The sequence below is a fragment of the Panthera pardus genome, unplaced genomic scaffold, assembly GCF_024362965.1.
Source record: "Panthera pardus isolate Hobbes unplaced genomic scaffold, ASM2436296v1 HiC_scaffold_2, whole genome shotgun sequence".
Classification (NCBI taxonomy): domain Eukaryota; kingdom Metazoa; phylum Chordata; class Mammalia; order Carnivora; family Felidae; genus Panthera; species Panthera pardus.
The window spans coordinates 122436438-122458097 of NW_026526765.1; the positions used below are offsets into that span (position 1 = coordinate 122436438).

General features: G+C 47.9%; 1 protein-coding gene across 2 annotated transcripts; it reads left to right on the top strand.

The window, feature by feature from the left end:
- The first annotated feature begins 1572 nt into the window (after positions 1 to 1572).
- HBEGF (heparin binding EGF like growth factor) lies at positions 1573 to 14666 on the top strand. 2 transcript variants are annotated; one of them, XM_053907424.1, is made up of 6 exons: positions 1573 to 1936; positions 2124 to 2297; positions 5349 to 5526; positions 10945 to 11100; positions 12133 to 12223; positions 13150 to 14666. In XM_053907424.1, the coding sequence occupies exons 1-5, from the start codon at positions 1891 to 1893 to the stop codon at positions 12203 to 12205; spliced, it is 627 nt and encodes a 208-aa protein (XP_053763399.1). In that variant the 5' UTR covers positions 1573 to 1890; the 3' UTR covers positions 12206 to 12223; positions 13150 to 14666. The 2 variants fall into 2 exon arrangements, with proteins under 2 accessions (XP_053763399.1, XP_019279924.1); XM_019424379.2 differs by having other exon boundaries at positions 1575 to 1936; positions 13241 to 14666.
- The last annotated feature ends 6994 nt before the right edge of the window (positions 14667 to 21660 follow it).

Sequence of the window (21660 nt, forward strand, 5' to 3'; positions counted from 1 at the left end):
CTGCTTTATATATGTTTCTTTGTAAAGTCTTTATTTATTTATTTTTTTAGTTTATTTATTTGTTTTTGAGAGAGAGAGAGAGAGAGAGAGAGAGAGCAAGCATGAGCAGGGGAGGAGCAGAGAGAGGGGGAGACAGAGAATCCCAAGCAGGCTCCTTGATTTCAGCACAGAGCCTGATTCGAGGCTCGAACTCACAAACCATGAGATCATGACCTGAGCCAAAACCCAGAGTTGGATGCTTAACCAACTGAGCCACCCAGGTGTCCCTCTTCATTCAATCTTTAAAAAGTTCTCTATAAAATACACATTATTATCATTCCCATTTGAGAGATTTGGAAATTGAGGCACAGTGAGATTAAATACCTTGTTTACACTCACTCAATAAGTGGCAAGGTCAATATTCCAACTTAGATCTGTAGTGATTCCAGATAGTGATTTCCATAGTGTTTCCTATGGAAACCTAAGCCTGGGAATGGTTGCTAGGGGCAAGTCAAGAGGGCAGATCCCCTGCAAAAGTGGAGACGGAGAGAGACAGTGGGATAGCCTGTGTATAAATAGGAGGCCTGTTTTTATCCCTACACATGGGCTGAATCAGGCAAGCAGCTCTATCTGGCACAATCTGAGGGCTTTGAATGCCAACCCAGCCCTATGTCATACAACTCCCTCCCCAGTACGTCCCTGGGAGCTGAAATATCTACTGGGAGAGTAATTTCTTTGGGTCAGGACACTGACTGCCGAAGACCCCTGTAAAAACACATAGGTTGGAAGAGAAACGCATCAATCTCCTGGCACCTGTTGAAAATAGCAACTTAGGCTAACCAGCTGGGTCCTGTGGAAGAAGGTCTCAGTTTTTACATTGGAGAAGAAGGTGGTGTTCCAAGTCAAAAAAAAAAAAAAAAAAAGTATGAGGCTTGCTGCACAACCGTTGTCTTTCCAATCCCAGAAGCCTGGGAATTATAATCCATGGTTCAAAAATCTTAATGAAGACTTTATCCCCCTGCGAGAAAGATGGAGGGAAGCCACTCTAGCTGCTGGAGGAATACTAACTTCCTTTGTTTTGCTGCAACTGCAACTCTGATTACTTGTAGCTCATGAGACCTGCTGCCATTCGTGTGTCTAATTTTTTTCATGCGTCTAATTTTTAAACGATAAAATAAATTATCATTTACTATTTGCTGTATTGCTAGGGAAAAAAGGAAGTGTCTCCTTTCAGAAGGTGACATGGGTGCAGATCCCTGGTTTGGAGCAGGGATGGCTGGAGGGACCAGCCTGGTATCAGCGCAGAAAGAGAGGTGTCCAAGGGCAGAGCGCAGCAGTCACAAGGCTGCAGCGCGACAAGCGTTTGGGGAAAGGTAGGAACTAGTCCCTGCCACCTGCCGGTCAGTAGCACTACCCACAGCCTGGCGACGGCTGCCCTGGCCTTGTCCCAAAATATGTGAGCGCCGCCCCCTACTCCCGCCCCTTCCCCCGCCGCGCCCGCGGAGTGGGGGGCTGCGGGGGTTGCGCGGCCGGCGCCGGGAGCCGGGCGAGCGGCCCAGCGCGGGAGGGGGGGGAGAGGGCGGGGCGGAGCTTCGGCGCCTCCCAGAGCCTTATTCCCAGCCGCGCGCCGGGAATCGTTCAGTCGACCGAGGGACCTGCGGGTGGCGCGTGGCTGGCCAACCTAACCGAGACGCAAGGGCTTGGGCGGGCGGACTGACTGAGCAATCGGACAGACGCCCGGCGGCCGCTAGCTCCACGCAGGTCCCAGCCAGGCTTGCACCCAGAGGCCCGCAGCAGACCGTACCGGGCGCAATCTCCTGCGCTCCGCCCGCCCGGGCTCCCGTGCCAGCGCCCCGTGGCCGCCGCCTCCAAAGTGATTGCTGCCTCGCCGCCTCCGCCGGGTCCAGGACCATGAAGCTGCTGCCGTCGGTGGTACTGAAGGTCTTTCTGGCTGCAGGTGAGAGGGCTGCCAACGCCCCCGGAGGTCGGGGGGTTGGGGACACTGTGCTGGGGGCACGGGGGAAGGTCGCTGCGGCGACCCCAGCGCGGGCCACTTGGTGGGGCCCGTGCTCCCTGGCGGACGGGCGCCAGCATTGGTGCGTGGTGACCGCGGGGTCTAATGCGGCCTTGCCCCTCACCCGCAGTGCTCTCGGCATTGGTAACTGGCGAGAGCCTGGAGCGGCTTCGAAGAGGACTGGCAGCTGGAACCAGCAACCTGGACTCTCCCACTGAATCAACAGACCAGCTGCTGCCCTCGGGAGGCAGCCGGGGCAGGGAAGTCCTGGACTTGGAAGAGACAGACCTGGACCTTTTCAGAGGTGGGTGTGAGGGCTACCCGTCCTCGGACCCCAGTGGGCAATTGAAAAATAAGTGGATACAGGATTCATGCTGTTTGGGCACACTTGTGGGTTGGAGGTATTCGTGGAGGACTTCAAGGAAAAGCTGCAGGGCCTGACAAACATACTGGGGGATTCTGAAATGTGGGTCCCAGGGTCTTTCTTGCTGTTGAATTTCACATGCCGAGTTGCTGCCCTTCTGGGCACATTGAAAAGGCAGGGGTCTGGGGTCTTGTACATTCCTCTGGGGTCAGCTGGAGTAAGGAACAAGTCATGATTGAGATGCTTTCCCTAGAGTTTCTATACAAAAATGGGTGCAAGTCTTGATTCCTATATCCAATGACTATAATGTATAAAATGACAGAGGTGGAGGTCCTAGGAATATAGTAGGTGTGTAGTCTTCTCCATCTACCTGTCTCCAGGTTGGAGAAACAGAGGGGAATGAGGAACACTTGGCCCCCCAGGTGAGGCCAGCACCTCCTGGGGAGGCTATGAATGGTGGGCACTGAGTCCTTAGGGAGATATACAGAAATGCTGTGTGTCCACAAATCCTACCCAAAGCCTGGAGACTTCCTGACCATCCTGAGTCCTTGAGAGAGACTCCAAGGGAGGAAGGGCTAGGTGGGATCCTCCAACCAGCGGATGTGGCTGTGGTTGAGTACTGGCCCAGGGCAGAGTCCAGAGTCTCCAGCATTGCCCACTGCCCTGCCCCAGGCCACCTGCAGTGATTCTTGAGGGTGGAGCAGGGACCGAGCCTTGGGGCCCCAGAGTTACTGTATTTGGTTGGAAAGATACCTACCTGTTCTAGCCCTGCTGCTAGGCCGGCTCCTCAGCCACCGTTCCCTCTCCTTACCCAGAACTTCCCTCAGGTGCTGTCTCTGCTTGTATAAATCAAGGGTCAGCTCTAAAGCTGAGCCTGGGCTGCCACCCTTTGTCTCCTCATAGTAGCCTTCTTGGGCCACCCTGGCCAGAACAACCTGGATTCTCCTAGCCCTCTCCTCCTAGTCAGGGCAGAGCTGGGCTGTGACTCACCCTCCACCCACACGGCTGCTCCTCATACCTCTGCAAACCTGACTCACTGCTCCCTGTCCCTGGCAAGAGCCTGGCTGTCACCCTGTCACTCTCTTCCTCCCCTCTCTGATTGACTTGGCCTTCCTGCCACAATTTCACCACGGCTCTGGTCACTCAATTCCTCTGAGCATCTGCCTCACCTTCTGAGCTCTGAAGGTGCTTGGGTCTGCACCAGAGGAAACTGAGGACTACTGCACCTGCCTGCTTTCCCTTCTCTTGGCTTTGCTACGTGAGGTCTGAGGATCCTATCATCTAAAATGAATAGCCATTACCATTTATTAAGTACCTACTATGTTCTAGGCACTCATTATGCTATTGTGGGTTAATTAATCCTGTAGCAACCCTCTCAGATTGAACTCCTGCTATCCACTACTTACTAAGAACCCCAAGGTTCAGAGAGAGTAAGCCATATGCCCAAGATCGCAGGAATGAAATTAGAGCACAGATCTGCTGACTTCAGAGTCCATTCATTGTTTCATTCCTGGTTCAACATCCCAGGTGCTCTAGACTTGTCCAGGGGAAGGGACAAGGGTGTATGAGGCACCTTGGTATATTGGGAAAGAATACAGGACATGGATGGAGTCCAGAGACCACATTTCTGATCTCAACCCTGCATGACTTTTACCAAGTCATGCCTTTGGGGACCTCAGGTTTTTTATCTGAAAGTGGAAAGCCATGATATCCTTTCTTTTTTGTATATATTAATTTTTTTTTAACATTTATTTCTTTTCAAGAGAGAGAGCAAGTGCAAGTGGGGGAGGAGCATAGAGAGGGAGACAGAGGATCCAAAGCAAGCTGTGCGCTATGAGCACAGAGCCCAACGTAGGGCTCAGACTCACAAACCGTGAGATCATAACCTGGGCTTAAATCAAGAGTCAGCTGCTCATCTGAGTGAGCCACCCAAGCGCCCCCATGATATTCTTTCAAGTCACTTCCAGCTTGAGGATCCTGAGTCTCTAATCTAATATGTGATGTTCACCCTTCTGCCAGACACATTGCTATAGCCATGGAGAGTGGGCACATTTTTTTCTGCTGGGAGCATGGGATAGGGGGACTGGCATCAGACCCCCGATGGGCTGATGGGTGTAGCCCACAGTCAGTCCCAGCTGGATGTGTGAGGCTATTTTTCCCCCTTTGAAGTGTGGAAAGAATGGGGGGGGGGAGTCATCATTGTTCCAGTTCCTTCTGGATAGTTCCTTACTTTCCATGTTTTTCCCCCTTGTATACACCATAATCCCCATCCTGGAAAACTATAAATGGGACATTAGGGGATAAATGTAAATAGACATTTGAGAGAAGTGGTGAGCTGCAAAGGGCACAGAGCAGGGTAAATATTCTGCTTGAAGTCAAAAAAGCAAGGCCCTGACCAGGCATGGCCTGCTTGTGGTCCCCAAGCTTGGCTCTGGCCTGAGCTCATGGTACCCTGGTGCTAATAGGTGCCTCAGAGGGGGCCACCTGGACATGTACACTGTTGTTATTTTAGGAGCCCCCCCCCCAAAAAAAACCCCTGCCAAGTACCTTCTCCAGAAGCAATTTTTATCTCTGACACTGTCTTCCTGCAAGTGGGTCACTGAGTGCAGCATCAGGAAATGAGGCTGATTTAAGGCCAAAATAGAACCAAGTGGGTGTGGAGGAGTAGATGGGGACGGATGGTGGAGTGAGGTTGGTAGAAATGCCCCGTCAGCTGCAGTTACTCAATAGAAGCTAACATTGTTAGAATGAAGTTCTTAAACTGAGTTTGTGAAATGTGTTCCTTGGGACCCCTGTAGCCTCTGCTTCCTCCTCTGCTTTCTGGTTGTTCTGCCCAGTCCTCCTTTAGCCCCTGGGAGGCACTGAGCCAAGGGGTCTACCCAAGTCTTCTCACTTCAGGTGGGGTCACAGAGTATGTTTTCCGTCCAGACCTGGATGGAATTCTTAACCCCAGGAAAGTCAAAAACTTAACAGGGTACTTTTCTCCTGCAGCTGCTTTCTCCTCTAAGCCACAGCCTCTGGTGACACCCAGCAAGGAGGAGCGTGGGAAAAAAAAGAAGAAAGGCAAGGGGTTAGGGAGGAAGAGAGACCCATGTCTTCGGAAATACAAGGACTTCTGCATCCACGGAGAGTGCAAATATGTGAAGGAGCTCCGGGCTCCATCCTGCATGTAAGTGTCCCTTTCCGGGCTGACTCTCCTCAGCACACTCTTTGTCAGTCACGTGGCTGTTCCTCGTTGTCACTGTTCCTTGAATTCATAATTCTACTCCGTTTCTTCTCAATCTTTAGGCGGAAGTTGGGAGGAGGGGAAATATTTTTAGTCAGCGGAAGGGGCTCTCCCCCGCATAGGATGTAATTTCCTGTGGTGTAGGTTTGTGACGCTCTTTCATCCTTGGGGACATTTCCTGCTTGCTCAGACACAAGCATGTGGCTAGGAGAGCTTATACCTGCAGGCAGGTCCTTCATTCCTACCTTATGCCCTACTGCAGATGGGAGAAGCCAGTAGGACACATGGCAGAGTAGGCTTCCTGGGGGGGGAGTGGAGCTCCTGTGGCCTCCTTTCCCAAGCCCTGCAGGCAGGTATGAGGTGCAGTCAGACTCACACTGTGCAGATGTGTGTGCTTGGACATATGTCCACTCATATGAGTGAGCACATATGGATTGATTTGAAGGAATGGCGGGACTCTACAGGAAGTGATCATCATGAGAGCAGAGAGAAGCCCCTCCTTTCTTCTTCCTCATCCCAGCAAGGGCCAGGAGGTGGGGGACATGGCAGGTATTGGCCTTTGGCCATGGGAGTGGGAGAACACTTCCTTTGTGCCAGATTAACAGGAAATGGAACCCAACCCAGTAGGCATCAGCCCCCGGTCAGGCAGCACCACCCCTTCCCTGGGTGGAAGGGCCATGGGTTCTGCAGCTATTCTGCTAGGCCAAACCCAGCAAATGGCAGCCTTGGCGACCCCTCAGGGGTGACGGCACAGCCACGCTTTCTGGCAGGCATAATGTTGCCACTGTGCCTGAGGCCAACACCCACATCAGACTACAAACATCCACTCTTCCTCTGGACACAAGGTCCCTACAAAGGACAGTCTTTGTGACCTGGGAGACTCTGGACAGGGCCAGGAGATGATTAGGTGCACACCACCTCTCAACCTGTCAAAAAGGCTGACTGCCTGGCATCTCTTCTGTTGTGACTGGTAAAGATCCCTTGTTTTTTTAAAGTTTCCTTGTCCTGTCTGATCTTACATAGCAAAGCTGCCCTATATTTGGCAGTTGGCAAGACATCACTCTACCCTGTCCATGATCACTTGTGTGTCCTCTCCTATAACGCCCTTGTCAGGAGCTTGGTATTGGAGGGAGTTGCTTTAGAGTAACATAGACAGTCCTCATAGGGTCTTGGGATAGGGTAGGGAATATTTGTCTTAAATTTGTAAAATGCTGTCATTAGCACAGGGTGGAGGCAGTGACTCTGAGGGTAGTCAAGATGGATTGAGGCCAGGAATCTGGGACAAACTGATCCAGAGCTTTGGTGGGTGGTCTTCCACTGCTCAGCTGAGAACCTTTGTAAGGCTGCTGTCCTGGAGGGCTGGGCTTGACCCACCAGCTAAGGCCAGTAGATAAGTGTGCCCAGAGCCAAGTTGGCCCTAGGCATAGTGATGATATTCATGATGATGCCTTCTCTCCTTTGACCCGTAGCTTCACTATTAACATTTAATATGAGCTGAGCCCTGCAGGTATGTGTTGAGTGCCTACTTGGTGCCAACTATTCTAGGGGATAGGGAATTACAGTCATGTCCTAGGATTCTCAAAAGCCCTAGGGAAGTTGGCAAGGGCTTGCTATGTCTAGTTGAAAGGTAAGGAAAGTAGAGCCAGGAAGTAGGAAGTGATTTGCCTGAGATCAACAGCTAAATAAGTGGATGGAAACAGGACAGGGATTCAGGTGCCTGACTTCCAGTCCAGCGTGCTTTTCATGCCCCCAGGCTGTATTGGATGTTGGCCTGTGTCCTTCTTCCCTATCTGTCCTTATAGAGTTTGAATAGGATTTTATAGAGGACAGCTGTTATGTTAGAGGTATCTTAAGGCTTTTACTAGCCTAAGGGCATGCCAACCTGATTTGAAGACCTTGTCTCTGCTTCCTAAGCGGATTTTCAAGGGGCTGGATTCAGTGTCTGATTTGGCTGCTCCCCTCACTCCAGCCTTTGGTACTCTGGGCAGAATGCAGCAAGAAGACACATAGTTCCTGGTTTGGGCAAATGTGATATCTGGTCACCTACCTTTGGGGCCCTTTGTTGCTCCTCCTTCCCTCTAGACCCCGGAACAACCAGCTAGGGTGTATTCAGGCTGCCCTTGAGAGCTTGAGGCTAGCTGGCTTCCTAAGCCGGTCCTCCACAGCCACCATTCACAGGAAAGCCCTTTTTGTGTCACCAGCCAAACGCTGCCCTCAAAGAGCAGTTTCCTGGGGCTCCTAACTAGCTGCTGACCCAGCAACTGGCTGTGAGATTTCCTGTGGCTGGAGGAGGAAACCTTGGGGCAGTCAGGCTGAGGAGAACTCATTTGGAAGAGAAATGGGTCTGGAGCCTCCCCTTGGCCTCATTGGCCAGATCCTGAAAAGGGATGGTGAGCCCCCTTCTCTTTGGCTCCATCTGACTTTGGCCGCCCATACGTCAGGGCAGTACCCTCTGGCATCTAATGATACAATAAGTCACAGTTTGGTGAGACTTGGTCTTTTGCTAAGTGATTTTACCTGTATATTCTCATTTGATCTCAAAATACGCTAGCGAGGCGGGTATTTATTATTCTTGTGTTTCACATGAGGAAACCAAAGCTCACAAAGGTAAAAGTAACTTGCTCAAGATCACTTGGCTAGAAATAGCAGTGGGACTGATCTGGAACTCATGTATTCTGACATCCAAACTGGAGAAACCCAGTTTGGAAGATGTCTTTAGACCCTAGAGGGTTTTAACTTCTATTGTAACACAAATTCTGAAATGGGTCACAAACATTGGTAGGAGGAACATGTTCCAGTTTGGTGGGTTGCTGGCTCTGGGTAAGACACATGATCTTGCCCCCACCCAGGATGCTTGGAACGTTCTCATCCCCCCTCCTTCCCAGGGGAAGCCAGGAGTCATCTGCAAAGGGAGGGGGAGGTGGGTAATATTAGGATGTTTACATTATTATCCTTTTGACTCAGGGTGGGGGTGGAGGGATTATGTAACTGAATTGCGGGACTCTGAGGCCAAGCTTTATTTCTATCATCTGAGTAACTACCTGTGGGGTTTGAGTGATGGCTGAAAGTGAAAAACAGACTGAGCTTCGGCTTCCCTTCCCCCGAGGGAGCACAGTCTCTGAAGTCATCTAGACTGCTGGGTTGAATCCTGGCTTTACCACTCACTAGCTGTGTAACCTTGGGCAAATTAGCTAAACAACTTAAGCCTCAGTCTCTCCATCTTTAAAATGGGGGTAGTAACTCCTACTTCAGAGAGATGTTTTTAAGATTAAATGAAATGATTCTTTTTTTTTAAAGTTTATTTATTTATTTTGAGAGAAAGAGAGAGAGAGAGGCAGAGAGAGGAGAGAGAAAATCCCAAGCATGCTCTGCACTGTCAGCTTGGAGCCCGACATGGGGCTCAAACCTATGAACCATGAGCCTAAGTTAAAAGTCAGATGCTTAATTGACTGAGCCACCCAGGAGCCCCTGAAATGATTCCTATAAAGCAATTAGCACAGAGTACTTGGCTCACATAAGCCTTTAATGTTTGGTATTTATTATTCAAGTTAATAATAATAATAGTAAAATAGTAAGTCAAAGAGCAGGGTCAGACTGCCCCAGGAATCCATCACCTCATCAGATATGTGTTTCCTTGGGGGTAGCCTGCATTGTTCAGAGTAGAAAGAATCATGAATTGGAATCTGCTATGACTAGTTTCTAGTCTTAGCCTTGTTGCTTTTTAGTTGTGTTACTTTTGGCAAATCACAATCCCTCTGACCCTTAATCTTACTGTTTCAATCTGTAAAATGGGTCTGTACCTGTCTACCAGATGTTGAGTCTCAGCTGAGCTAGCAGGTAAGGCTAGTGTCTTATCAACTGTAAACTGTTGTGCAGATGTGATTTCCCAAGGGCACTCCTAAGAGTGTCTTCCATAAGAGCAGGGGGAGGGTTATTGTTTTGCCCACCTTGGCTGATAGAACAGATTAGATTCATGGAGAGGCTGGGTAAAGAGCTGTGTGCCCTGCTATGTGTATATGGGCCTGACCCACATTTTATCCTTCAGTGAGGTGGTTCCCCAAAACACCCAGGAGGATCCAGGGCAGGGAGAGGTGCTTGGCACCCCACAAGAACAGCCTGGCCTGTCTGTTGCTGCCAGGTCTGGAGAGATCTGTTTCCCAGGTGCCTCTCGGCAGAAGGAAGGAATTCCTTGCTCTGAGGCACCGTATGCATAATGTACTTCCCAGAGGAGGTGCAGCTCAGGATAGAGGCCCACCAGGTTCTCAGTGCTTCCTTCAGCAAGCTAGTGGCCTCAAGTCCCCAGGCAGACAGTGCCAGTGCAGTTGTGGGTGTAATTGGGGAGCAAACTGAGCTCAGAATCAGACAAACCAAGACCACACCTCTGCTCTGCTGAGTGACCACTGGGAAGATAGCTCGGCCTTTCTCTAGCACGGGGCTTCCATCTACATCAAAGGGCCTCTCGGGTGCTCAGATAAAGAAAGGAACATGAATGTGCTTGTTCAACTGAACGCACTTCTGAGTCTTCCTAAGAGCTTCCAGGAAGTGCTTTATGTTGGAAGAGGTGGCTGTCATCTGATTTATTTCTCAAGTGTGAAAAGCCAGGGGGTTGTTCCTGACATTCCTCCACACTCTCGCAAGACAGCTGGGCAAGAAGTTACCTTGGTTTGTTTGCTTTGTCCTGTAATGAAGGAGGCCAGATAGCCCAGGGTTCAGAGGCCAAAAGTTGATGTTAAGCTCTCAAGTTGGGCTCTGCACCCAGGGGGAGCTGGGAGTTAAATGGAGGGAACTTGAGAAAAATGACTCCTGGCAAATGAACAGGACCTATTAATAGGCTGGGCCGTGGCTGAGAGGGACTGAGTGCTGGAAGCAGTGGTGGAGAAGCTTGGGTTTATTTCTAGGTCAGAGTTGAGGGGCCTCACTAGAGGGAGTGATACTCAGTCCCCTCAGCTCAACCCACCAGCTCATGGGCCTAAGTCTTCTGAAGGCCTTATACAAAACCTCTTAACACACATGTAATAAATCATCCACACGTGGAACGTATCTAGCTAAGACCTTCAAGTCCTCCCTCACTTTTTCCCTGCCTGGAGTGGGAATCTCCAGCCAGACAGCCAGAGGAAACGGAGAAGGGGGTGAGGAATTGGGAAGGAAGGCCACAGAACCTTCAGAAGGGCTCCTCAAAAGTCTTCTACTAAATTCCTACTAGAAGGATAGAGGAAGGGCAGGAATCAGGATAGGAATCCGGTCAGGGGTTGATAGACTGAGGCTGTGAGGACTGGGGTTTGGCTTAGGTAGATGGGCCATTGCCTATAGAGAGAGGCCAAACCACTAACCTCCTCTCTGCTTTGTTCTGTCTTAAACCAGCTGCCACCCAGGTTACCACGGAGAGAGGTGCCATGGGCTGAGCCTCCCGGTGGAAAACCGCTTATATACGTATGACCATACGACCGTCCTGGCTGTGGTGGCTGTGGTGCTGTCGTCTGTCTGTCTGCTTGTCATCGTGGGGCTTCTCATGTTTCGGTGAGTATTGGGCCCCTGCAGGCTGTTTCTGCGTATCACTTCCATCCCTCCTCCTGGGTCTTCTGCCTGTGATCACATGAGCCCTCCAACCTCCCAAACTCGGGGCTAGGTATTTGACCAACATTCTGGAGTACAGGTTCTCTAGGAACCCAGCTTCTCTGGCATGACATGAATCCGGTGTCCAGAGCACAGGGCAAAAATTGTGAGGCCATAGCAGCTCCTGCTTCTCATAGCAGGCACAGTAACCCATCCATGGATCCACCTCTTCACACAGTTCTTTCTCTTTGCCCTGTTCTTTGATGGCATTAGTATGTGGTTTGATAGAGCATGGGTGGTATATGGTTATTGGTATAGTCTTCTAATTCTGAGGCATCTTGACCCCAGGCCATGTTTCTAGTCCAGGTTATGTTCTAGACTGGGGGAAACCTGCCAAGCACTCTGTGCCTGTTTTCAAGCAGTGTAAATTATCTGTCGTGAGACCTGGACCAAGTTGCCTGTCTTTCTGAGGGTTATAATCTTACAGTGATTGTAATCTCTGTCTACCTACCTCATCAGGATGTTGTGAGGATCCTGTAAATGAGGTGAAAGTTCTCAGCAAATTATAGCTTTTGCTGTTAGAGACAGGCATTCCCTGGGGCAAGTTGGGCGTTTGACCAGAGGTCTGTTGGGCTGCCATACCCTCTTGGCTTTTCCAAGTAACGGACAGAACCACCATGGCAGTGTCCTTTAAATTTTTTTTTTTTAACATTTATTTATTTTTGAGACAGAGAGAGACAGAGCATGAACAGGGGAGGGGCAGAGAGAGAGGGAGACACAGAATCCGAAACAGGCTCCAGGCTCTGAGCTGTCAGCACAGAGCCCGACGCGGGGCTCGAACTCACGGACCATGAGATCATGACCTGAGCCGAAGTCGGACGCTTAACTGACCAAGCCACCCAGGCGCCCCATGGCAGTGTCCTTTAGAAGGACCTTCTCTGGACCCACACCCTATCAAAGCAGGCAAATCTTGCTCACAAAACTTGTCTCCTTCAGGTACCATAGGAGAGGTGGTTATGATGTGGAAAATGAAGAGAAAGTGAAGTTGGGCATGACTACTTCCCACTGAGAGAGACCTGTGCTCAAGGTAATGGTCCATCCTTTGCCCCCTGGCACCATCACCACCTTTCCTAGATCTGTTTCAAGGCATGCTGAATTCTTTTTTTTTTTTAATTTTTTTTTAATGTTTATTTATTTTTGAGACAGAGAGAGACAGAGCATGAATGGGGGAGGGACAGAGAGAGAGGGAGACACAGAATCGGAAGCAGGGTCCAGGCTCTGAGCCATCAGCCCAGAGCCTGACGCGGGGCTCGAACTCACGAACTGCGAGATCGTGACCTGAGCTGACGTCGGACGCTCAACCGACTGAGCCACCCAGGCGCCCCAAGTCATGCTGAATTCTTCTCTTGTCCTACGGGTTGGAGGATAGGCTACTGTGGAGTTAGGGTCCCCGTGCAGAATGGTTTTCAAAAAGGTTTTCGGTAGGGGCATCTGGGTGGCTCAGTTGGTTAAGCAGCTGACTCTTGATTTTGGCTCAAGTCATGATCTCACAGTTAGTGAGATCAAGTCCCGAGTTGGGCTCTGCTCTGTCAGCATGGAGCCTCCTTGGATTTCTCTCTCTCTCTCCCTGTCTCTTTGCCCTTCCCCTGTTCACATGTACTCTTTTTCCCTCTCAAAATAAATAAATAAATAACAAAAAAGTTTATTTATTTTTTTTTGGGGGGGGGAGAGTGCACAAGTGGGGAGGGCAGAGATAGAGGGAGAGATAGAATTCGAAGCAGGCTCCACACTGCCACTGTGGAGCCCAATGCAGGGCTTGAACCCACAAACCACGAGATCATGACCTGAGCTGAAGTCAGACACTTAACCAACTAAACCACCCAGGTGCCCCGGCCAAAAAGGTTTTCAGTGCGTCATTTCCACTTGGGGTGACAGTTGCCACAGAAATATCCAAGAGAGATACCTGAGACAATAGCATCTTCCATCTTTGTCCCTTCTTCTGCCCCTTCACAGATGATCTTCCTACTTCCTGAGACTGGACCTAGGAAACTCTTAAGACCTATTAACTGGATCCAGCATTAAATGCCTTCCTCTTATGCTTTAGGAATCTTCTGGGGACTGCTACCTCTGAGAAGACACAGCTGATCGTAGACTCTGCAGAGGGAAAGAACGTCACAGCTAGTCAGGAAGATTCCTTCGTCCCCAGTTGCTATCTAGATTGGGCCTCCCATAATTGCTTTGCCAAAATACCAGAGCCTTCAAGTGCCAAACTGAATGTGTCAAAATGGGATCTTGATCAGAAGAAAGCAAAAGTGAGAGACCTTCATGCCCTTCGGATTCTCTCCACCAAACCCCACTTATCCCCATAAGTTTGTTTAAACACTTAACTTCTGGATTAAGATGCCAGTTAAATTCCATATGCTCCAGGATCTTTGACTGAGAAAAAAAAGGAGAGGAAGAAGGAAAGATTTGTGGATTGGAAGAGAGTAATAAAGATTGAGAAGCCATGTACTCAAGTAGCCACCAAGGGATCTGCCATTTGGACCCTCTAGCGCTGGATTTGATGAGCTAACTGTGAAATACCACAAGCCTGAGAACTCTGAATTCTGGGACTTCTACCCAGATGGAAAAATAACAACTATTTTTTGTTTGTTTGTTTGTAAAATGCCTCTTAAATTATATATTTATTTTATTCTATGTATGTTAATTTATTTAGTTTTTAACAATCTAACAATAATATTTCAAGTGCCTAGCCTGTTACTTTGGCAATTTCCTGGCCCTCCACCTTATATGCCCCACCATCTGGCTCCGCATCGCACCCCTCTGCCACAAATCTGAGATGGTTCTGTGACCCATCTGTAGTCATCTATTATCTGTCCACATTTCCGAAGACCTTCCGCAATCACAGTGCCAAAAGGGGAGGTCTGTAGGTCAGGATATAGGAGTTAACTTTGTCAGATCCACTCTATGAGTTGGACTACAGTCTTGCCTAGGCGATTTTGTCTACTGTTTGTGTTTTGAAAGCCCAAGGTGCTGATGTCAAAGTGTAACAGATACCGGTGTTTCCCTATGTCCTTTCCCTGCCAAATCTCAGAAGAGGTTGGGCTTCTAGCCTACAGATTTCCTGGCTCCTCACCCCCCTCCTGGCCCCAGGCCCGCAGAGTGGGCACTCCCTCTTCCCTGTGTCAAGACATTTCTCTTACTCCTGCCATTCTTCTGGTGCTACTCCATGCAGCGGTCAGTGCAGCAGGGGATGATCTAGAGAAGGTATTAGCAAAGAAAAAGGCTGAGGAGGAACAGGAAACATTGGAGCTGTTGTTGTTAATTGATAACCTACCAATTGCTACAGAGTTTGGAGGTGAGGAGGGTTTTTGTGTAAACCCACCCACCTCACCTAAACTAAAAAGGCATGCTGTCATGGCCCCTTCTGGAAGTTTCTGGTGCCATTTCTGAACTGTTACAACTTGTATTTCCAAACCTGGTTCATATTTATATTTTGCAATTCAAATAAAGATAACCCTTACTCCATAGATTTCTGTCTGCTTGTTTTAACCGGGAACTGGTCTAACAGATATTTCCTAAGCCCTGACTCAACATTAGGCTCTATGCCAGGCCTTTTTATGTACACTATCTCAGTATCCCTGACAACATTGTGATGGAGGTACTATCATTGTCCCATTTTTCCAAAAGAGAAAACGGAAGCTCTTGGTCAGAAGAAAGCAAAAGTGGGAGCTCAGAGAGGTTATATAACTTGCCTGAAGATACACAGTTGGTAAGTGACAGAGCTGGGACTGGCAGTCTGACTCCAATTATTTGTCTTAATGCTTATATTTACTACCTCTGAGACAACAGAGAATAAACTTTTCACATAGAAAGTTTGGCTGGCTGTAACCAGGAAAGACGTCCACCCATTCAGCCAACAGACTCTGGACTCAGAGCCTTGTCCTATGGTGTATATGCAAGAGGCCTTGCCCCTGGTGGAAACAAGGCACCTTTGACTTCGTCTCATGCTGTACAGCCATCTATCAGCAAACTTTATCTATCACTCCTACCTTTAGAACATATGCTGAATGCAGCCACTTCTCATCACTGCTCCTACCATCACCCTGGTCCAATTCACCATCATCTCTTGCTTGAAATCTTGCAGTGGTCTCCTGTGTCCTTTCTTCCTCCTGCCCCCATATAGCCCATTTCCAACATAAAAGCCAGAGTGATCATGTAAAACATAATCTAGATCTCGTCTGCATTGCAGGCTTTCCCTGATGGACTATGAGACAATAGCACATCCCTTGGCCACGCTGCTCTTCTTATTCTTACATCGCTTTCTTTTCCACCAGAGCCCTTATCACCACTAACATATTCTTATTTGTTTATTGTCTATCTCTTCCTGCTACAATACTAGCTTCATGAAGGTAGGGGTGTGTATGTTGCTCTGATCCCAGATTCTAAAACAATGCAATTGAGTTGTAGGCATTCAATATCTGTCACTTGGATGAGTGAATAGAAGAAATGACTAAAATCCAGTCAAAGGCCAGCAAGTGCACAGGTGTGTGATCCAATGCTGGCCTGGAAGTGTGGTTGGGCCTCTGTTGGGGAGGGTGGATGGGGATGACAGGATAAAAGTGGAATTTGGAGCAGGTCATCTTGCCATGGTGTCCTAGGTAGACTGGAGGCAGAGGGATCCATGGGAAGGTCATTAGACAAGCACCGCCGGACTGCCCTTTCCTCATTCTCTTCTCTTAGAGAGTTGTGGTACTCTAAAATTTCTCCAGGAGCCCACACAGAGATCTTGCTTTTAAAACTTTGTGCAGTAGCAACTACCAGAGCTGAACCTATGTACATCCTACAACCCAGCAATTCCACTCCTAGGGGTATACAAAAGAGAAATGAATACAGGTATTTACCAAAAAACGTATATAGGAGTGATCTTAGCTTTACTTACAATAATTAAAAACTGGAAATTACCCTCAAACCCATCAATATTTGACAATGAAACGAATAAATAAATTGTCATGTATCTATGCAATGAACTACTAAATAGCAATATCATTGAATCTTACAACATAACACTGAGTGAAGAAAGCCAGACACAAAATAGTATATTCTTAGTGATGGTATTTGTTTAAAATTTTAAAATAGATAAAACTAATCTATGGTGAAACAAATCAGTAAAGAGATTCCTGTTGGGCTCTGTAGTGACAGGAAGGGGGCAAGACAGGGCAACTTCTGGAGCTCTGATTAACGTTATGTTCCACAATCTGGGTGCTGCTACTGGGAGTATTCACGATGAGAAAAATTCATCGAATATGGCTTGTGCATTTCTTGTCTATATGTATTAAACTGCAATAAAAAGATTTTTCAAAATTTGGGTAGGGGACTCTTTTGCTATTTGCATCGTATAAAGCTCTATAACGTACCAGTATATTAATTTGGTAATCAGAGACAATAGTACAGATATCAGAAAAAACTGTGGAGCAGTGACTTACTTTGAACTCTTCACGGGGCTCTCTCTCCTGCTCCAGTTTTCAAGCCTCCAGCCCTTAACCCAGGCTTGGCTTTTCAAACCCATTTTGTTTCTCCAGCTCATGTTTCCTGCGGCCTCGAGGCTTCCTGCCTTTCAGGGGCTCTCTCCTGCCTCTGCTGCCGCTGCTGGGAACTCCTTTACCTTCTGCAGAGCCTTCCTGGGCCTCTGTTTGGTTGATATCAGGCCCTGGGAGCCTCTGAAGTTGCAGTTGCTTCTCAAAATTGGCTAGCAGAAGTTATCTGGCCCCCCTGTGCTCTGAAAAACATCTGCCTCTTCTCTTATGGTCCTCCCTTTTGGCCGCCTTTGCAATACTTTTTTTTATAGCGTTCATCACAATCATGATCAGGCTAATAAATATTTGATGGTCATGGAGTGCTCACTGAGCACAGCCCACTGGGTCACACACGTCACAGGCTTTGTCTCACAACCTAGGATGAAGGTGCCCTGACTACCCGTGTTGTTGATGCCTAAGAAGTTTAACTCAGAACTTTAACTTCCAAGCCTTCACTCTAACCACTAAACTACGTTCCCGAATGAGTTCTTAGGGCCAGCCTTGTTTTCTCTTCTTCCCATATTCATCCTGAAATAACACTATAGTGAGGAAATCATATGAAAGGGATCTTAGAAAGCAACTCCTCAGATCCCAAGAGTTTCCTTCCCTGCCCCCAGTTTACACGTTCACAGGAGAAGATGTGGGGTGCCTCATCAGGGGACAGGGGGAGGAACAGGAGAGCAGGCTGACACAAACTTGGGTCTGAGTCCTGTCCCCGGTGTTTATTAGGGAGTGCCCTCATGCATGACACCTGACTTCTCTGAACCTGTTTCCCTGTCTATAAAAGAGATACTAGGTACACCCACCTCAAGGAATTGCAAAAATGTTATGTGTGAATAAAGCCAGGGCCAGGCACATGCTAGATATTCACTAAATGTTGGTAATCATTAGCTACTTGTCCAAGGAACTGATTAGTGGCACATGGGGGATTGAAACCCAGTCTTCTGATTCCTAATCCACAATTTTTTCCTTAGATGCAAACAGTGCTTCTCAACCACTGTTTTACATTTTAATGTCAACTTTGGTTTCAAAGGAGCGTTAAAGGGTCTTAATAAATTTTTGTGGGTTTAAGAAGCCATGGAACAGCAAGCATCTCTGTCCAAATATATCACTCAACTTGGCTGGCCTGAAATTCTTCCCTTTGTCAACAATGCCTGAAATTCAAGCTTCCTGCTTAAGAATGCTAATACTTCTGGGAATAGCTAAGCATCCAGAGGCTGGCATTCTTTGTTGATGTAATTCATTTTAGCTTCATTCATTCAGCAAATATTTGTGGAGGCCTCCCTATCACCTTCCAAATGAAATCTGAAATGAAATCTCTGAAGAAGAGTACATTTTGACGGGATGAGGGTGAGGGAAGAAAAGAAGGAGAAATACTTCTGGAGCAAAGGCACTCATTCATTCATACAAAATGTTGAGTGGGCACTTATAACGTGCCAAGTACTATTCTTGTCACCGGAGAACAGTGGACAAGACTGATACATGGATCAACAATATAGGTATAAATAAAGAAATAGAATAACTTCAAAAATAAGTCACACACACACACATAAGAATGATATGCTGAAGAGTCACTGGGAATTAATTTATATAGGCAGCTCAAGGAAGGTCAATCTGAGGAAGTAATATCTGGACTGGGACAAGATCAGATGAGGCATAAGTGAAAGTCTTGAGACAATAATAAACATAGTTTGTATGACGGACAGAAAAAGACCCCCAGGGTGCAGCATAGTTATTGAAGGTTGAAGAGGGAGGCAAGGACCAGATCATGTAAGGCCTTGTAGACCATGGTGAACCATTTGGAAGCCAATGGAGTGTTTGGAGTGGGAGAGTGATATAATTTGATTTATGCTTTACAAATACGACTCTGCTATACACAGAAGAGGTTCTAGGGGACAAAAGTGGAAGGAGTAAGACCAGTTGGGAGACCTATGCATTCATCCAGCATGCAAGACATGCTGGTGGCCAGAATTATGGCAGTAGCAGAGGCAGTGGTGAGAAATGATCCGGTTCAGGATATGTTTTGGAGGAATTACCTGTAAGATGTGCTGTTGGACTGAATGTGGTTGTTGCAGGTAAAGAGGAATCAAGGATGACTTCTTGGATTTTAATCTGAGAAACTGGGTAAATGATGGTTCTATTCATCAAGATGGGAAGGAATGAGGGAGGAGTTCACAGGGGCCAAAGAAATAAAAAATTCTGGGGTACCTGGGTGGCTCAATTGGTTAAGGGTCTGACTCTTGGTTTCAGCTCAGATCATGATGTCATGGTTCGTGGGATTGAGCCTGGCATCAGGCTCTACGCTGACAGTGTGGAGCCTGCTGGGGATTCCCTCACTCTCTCTCTCTGCCCTTCCCCTGCCTCTCTCTCTTTCAAAATAAATAAACTTTAAACAAAATTTTTAAAAAATGAAAATAATTTTCTGGACATATTAAATCCATATGGGGCTAAAGAGGGCACTACAGAGAAGGCAATGAAAGGATGGGAGATGCGAGGAGGAAAAAAAAAAGAGGCAAAGTGTAAATAAGAAGGACCTGAGGGGCGCCTGGGTGGCTGAGTCGGCTGAGCATCAGACTCTTGATTTTGGCTCAGGTCATGATCTCGTGGTTTGTGATTTTGAGCCCCACGTGCACTGATAGTGCAGAGCCTGCTTGGGATTCTCTGTCTCTCCCTCTCTTTGTTCCTCCCTCCCTCCCCCCCCCCCCACTCAAAAACAAATAAATAAACATTAAAAAAAAAAGGACCTGAAACCTGAAGCAAATAAGGACACCTGACATTTATATGTTGTTTCATAGTCCAAAGTGCACTCCTCTTATAGAATCTTATTTAATCCTCATGATGCCCTAGGGATGTGGTGGTATTATTAACCCCAGTTTCATGAATGAGGGCCCCGAGGCTCAGAGGAGTAAAGTACATTGCTCAGGACTCCTGCTACCTAATGTAATTTTGCTTCTCATCCTTCCCAGGAGGCCCCAGGCTCTTCACTGACCATCAACGCCTATCTTGGCCACCATTCTCTGAAAAGAGAAGAGAGGAGAAGGCGGTGTGTGTTTTCCTCCTTGCTGTGATAAGGTGCCCAGGCCATGCCTCCAGGGAACAGAACACCAGCTGGTGGAAATCTCTGAAAACCAACACTGGAGAAACTAAAAAAGGCTAACCTCAACCAAGAGCAGGAGGAAGAAGCTAGAATTGCCCCTTCCATGATTGGTTTCCGGAGTGTGAGGCCACCACCAAATTAATATAATTTGGAGGTTGTTGTGGTTTGGATTTTCTTTTTGAACTTTGAAAATTGCACATTTTTTCTTGATTGCCCCTTGATTGATGGAGAAGAGATCAGGGACCTCTTAGCTCACTGCCACCCACACAGCTGCGAAGGAAGCCAGCTGCCCTCTTGCTCTTCGGAGAACATCCCTCCCTTCCTCCCTCCATTCTTCCCTCCCAGCATCTTGGCCATTACTAAGCAACAGGGCATCTAAGGAAAAGGCCTCCTTTCAGGGCTGGAGTGCTGTAGTTAATGGATCATAGCCTGTGTGGGAGGCTTCCCCAAAGACATATGATGTGGGTGTAGGAACCAGACAGACGGGAGGAATTAAGTCACCCTTTTCCCCAACCCTTATTTTCTTGCCTAACCTAGAAGTCACTGGGTTGGCTTCCTTTTAATGAGGGACTACTTTTGTTTCTGCTGACCCTGGCTTTAAACAGCAGGCAGGCTACATAGGGACTATGAAAGAAAGAAGAAACTACCAGCTTGTTCTTCATTTATGCTCCTAGTGTCTGAGTTAAGGCTATGTAAACCATGACCTCAACCCAAGTCCCTCTATGAAGGTCTGACTTCTTCTTTGGGGGGGATACTGAGTGAGTTTGGTGGCCCTGGGAAGCCCTGTGCCTGGGAAGGAGGGCCTGATCGGGTTCATTTGGGAGTAAGTATTCTCTCCTGCCCCGTGGATGTGACTCTGGACCCCGAAACTCCAGGCCTGAGAAGCCTGACCCAAGTTCAACCCTGCAGGTACAAACATCCTCTTGCAGGTGTGTGTTTGGGCACCTTCTGGAGAAAGTCTGCCACCCACACTAGGTCCCGGTGTGTTAGTCACCTCCTCCTCCACACTTCCATAGCACTGAGCCTTGGACAATGTAAGGAAAATTAGTCCTTTCCGTGGCAGCTTTGGTGTTCCTCTCCCTGGCTTTCATCACACCATGTATTGTCATTGTTTGCTCATCTGTTTCTCCCACTGTGAACTCTTGGAGTCATGGAGCATGTCCTTTTGCACCTCTGTGTACCTGCACCAAGCACAGCTCCTAGCATATCAGAAGTTCTCACTAAATGTTTGGTGCAAGCATGAATGAGAGGACAATGGAACAAATGAATGATGCATGAGTAAATGAATGAGTGAAGACAGAGTGGAAGTGAAGGGTTTAGACTCTGGATCAGACAAATCTGGGTTCAAATCCTAACCATGCCACTTTCTGGTTGTTTAATGATCTTTTATAAAAAAATTTTTTTTTAATGTTTATTTATTTCTGAGACAGAGACAGAACATGAGTGGGGAAGGGGCAGAGAGAGGGAGACACAGAATCCGAAGCAGGCTCCAGGCTCTGAGCTGTCAGCACAGAGTCCAAAGCGGGGCTTGAACTCACAAACCATGAGATCATGACCTGAGCTGAAGGTCGCTCAACCGACTGAGCCACCCAGGCACCCCTGGTTGTTTAATAATCTTGAACAAATTATTTAACCTCTCAAAGCCTCCATTTTCTTAGGGTTTTTGTGAATATTATAATGCATATAAAGCACTTCTCACAGGGCCTGGTGTAGAGTAAGTATTCAACCCATGATAGCTATTAACAAGCTCTGACTTCTAGCCCTCTGCTCTTTTTATGCTCGTGAGCACCTCCTTTTCCAGATTCTTGGTCCAGCCTGCAGGATTGTCCCAGTGGGTGCAAGTTGGAGCCG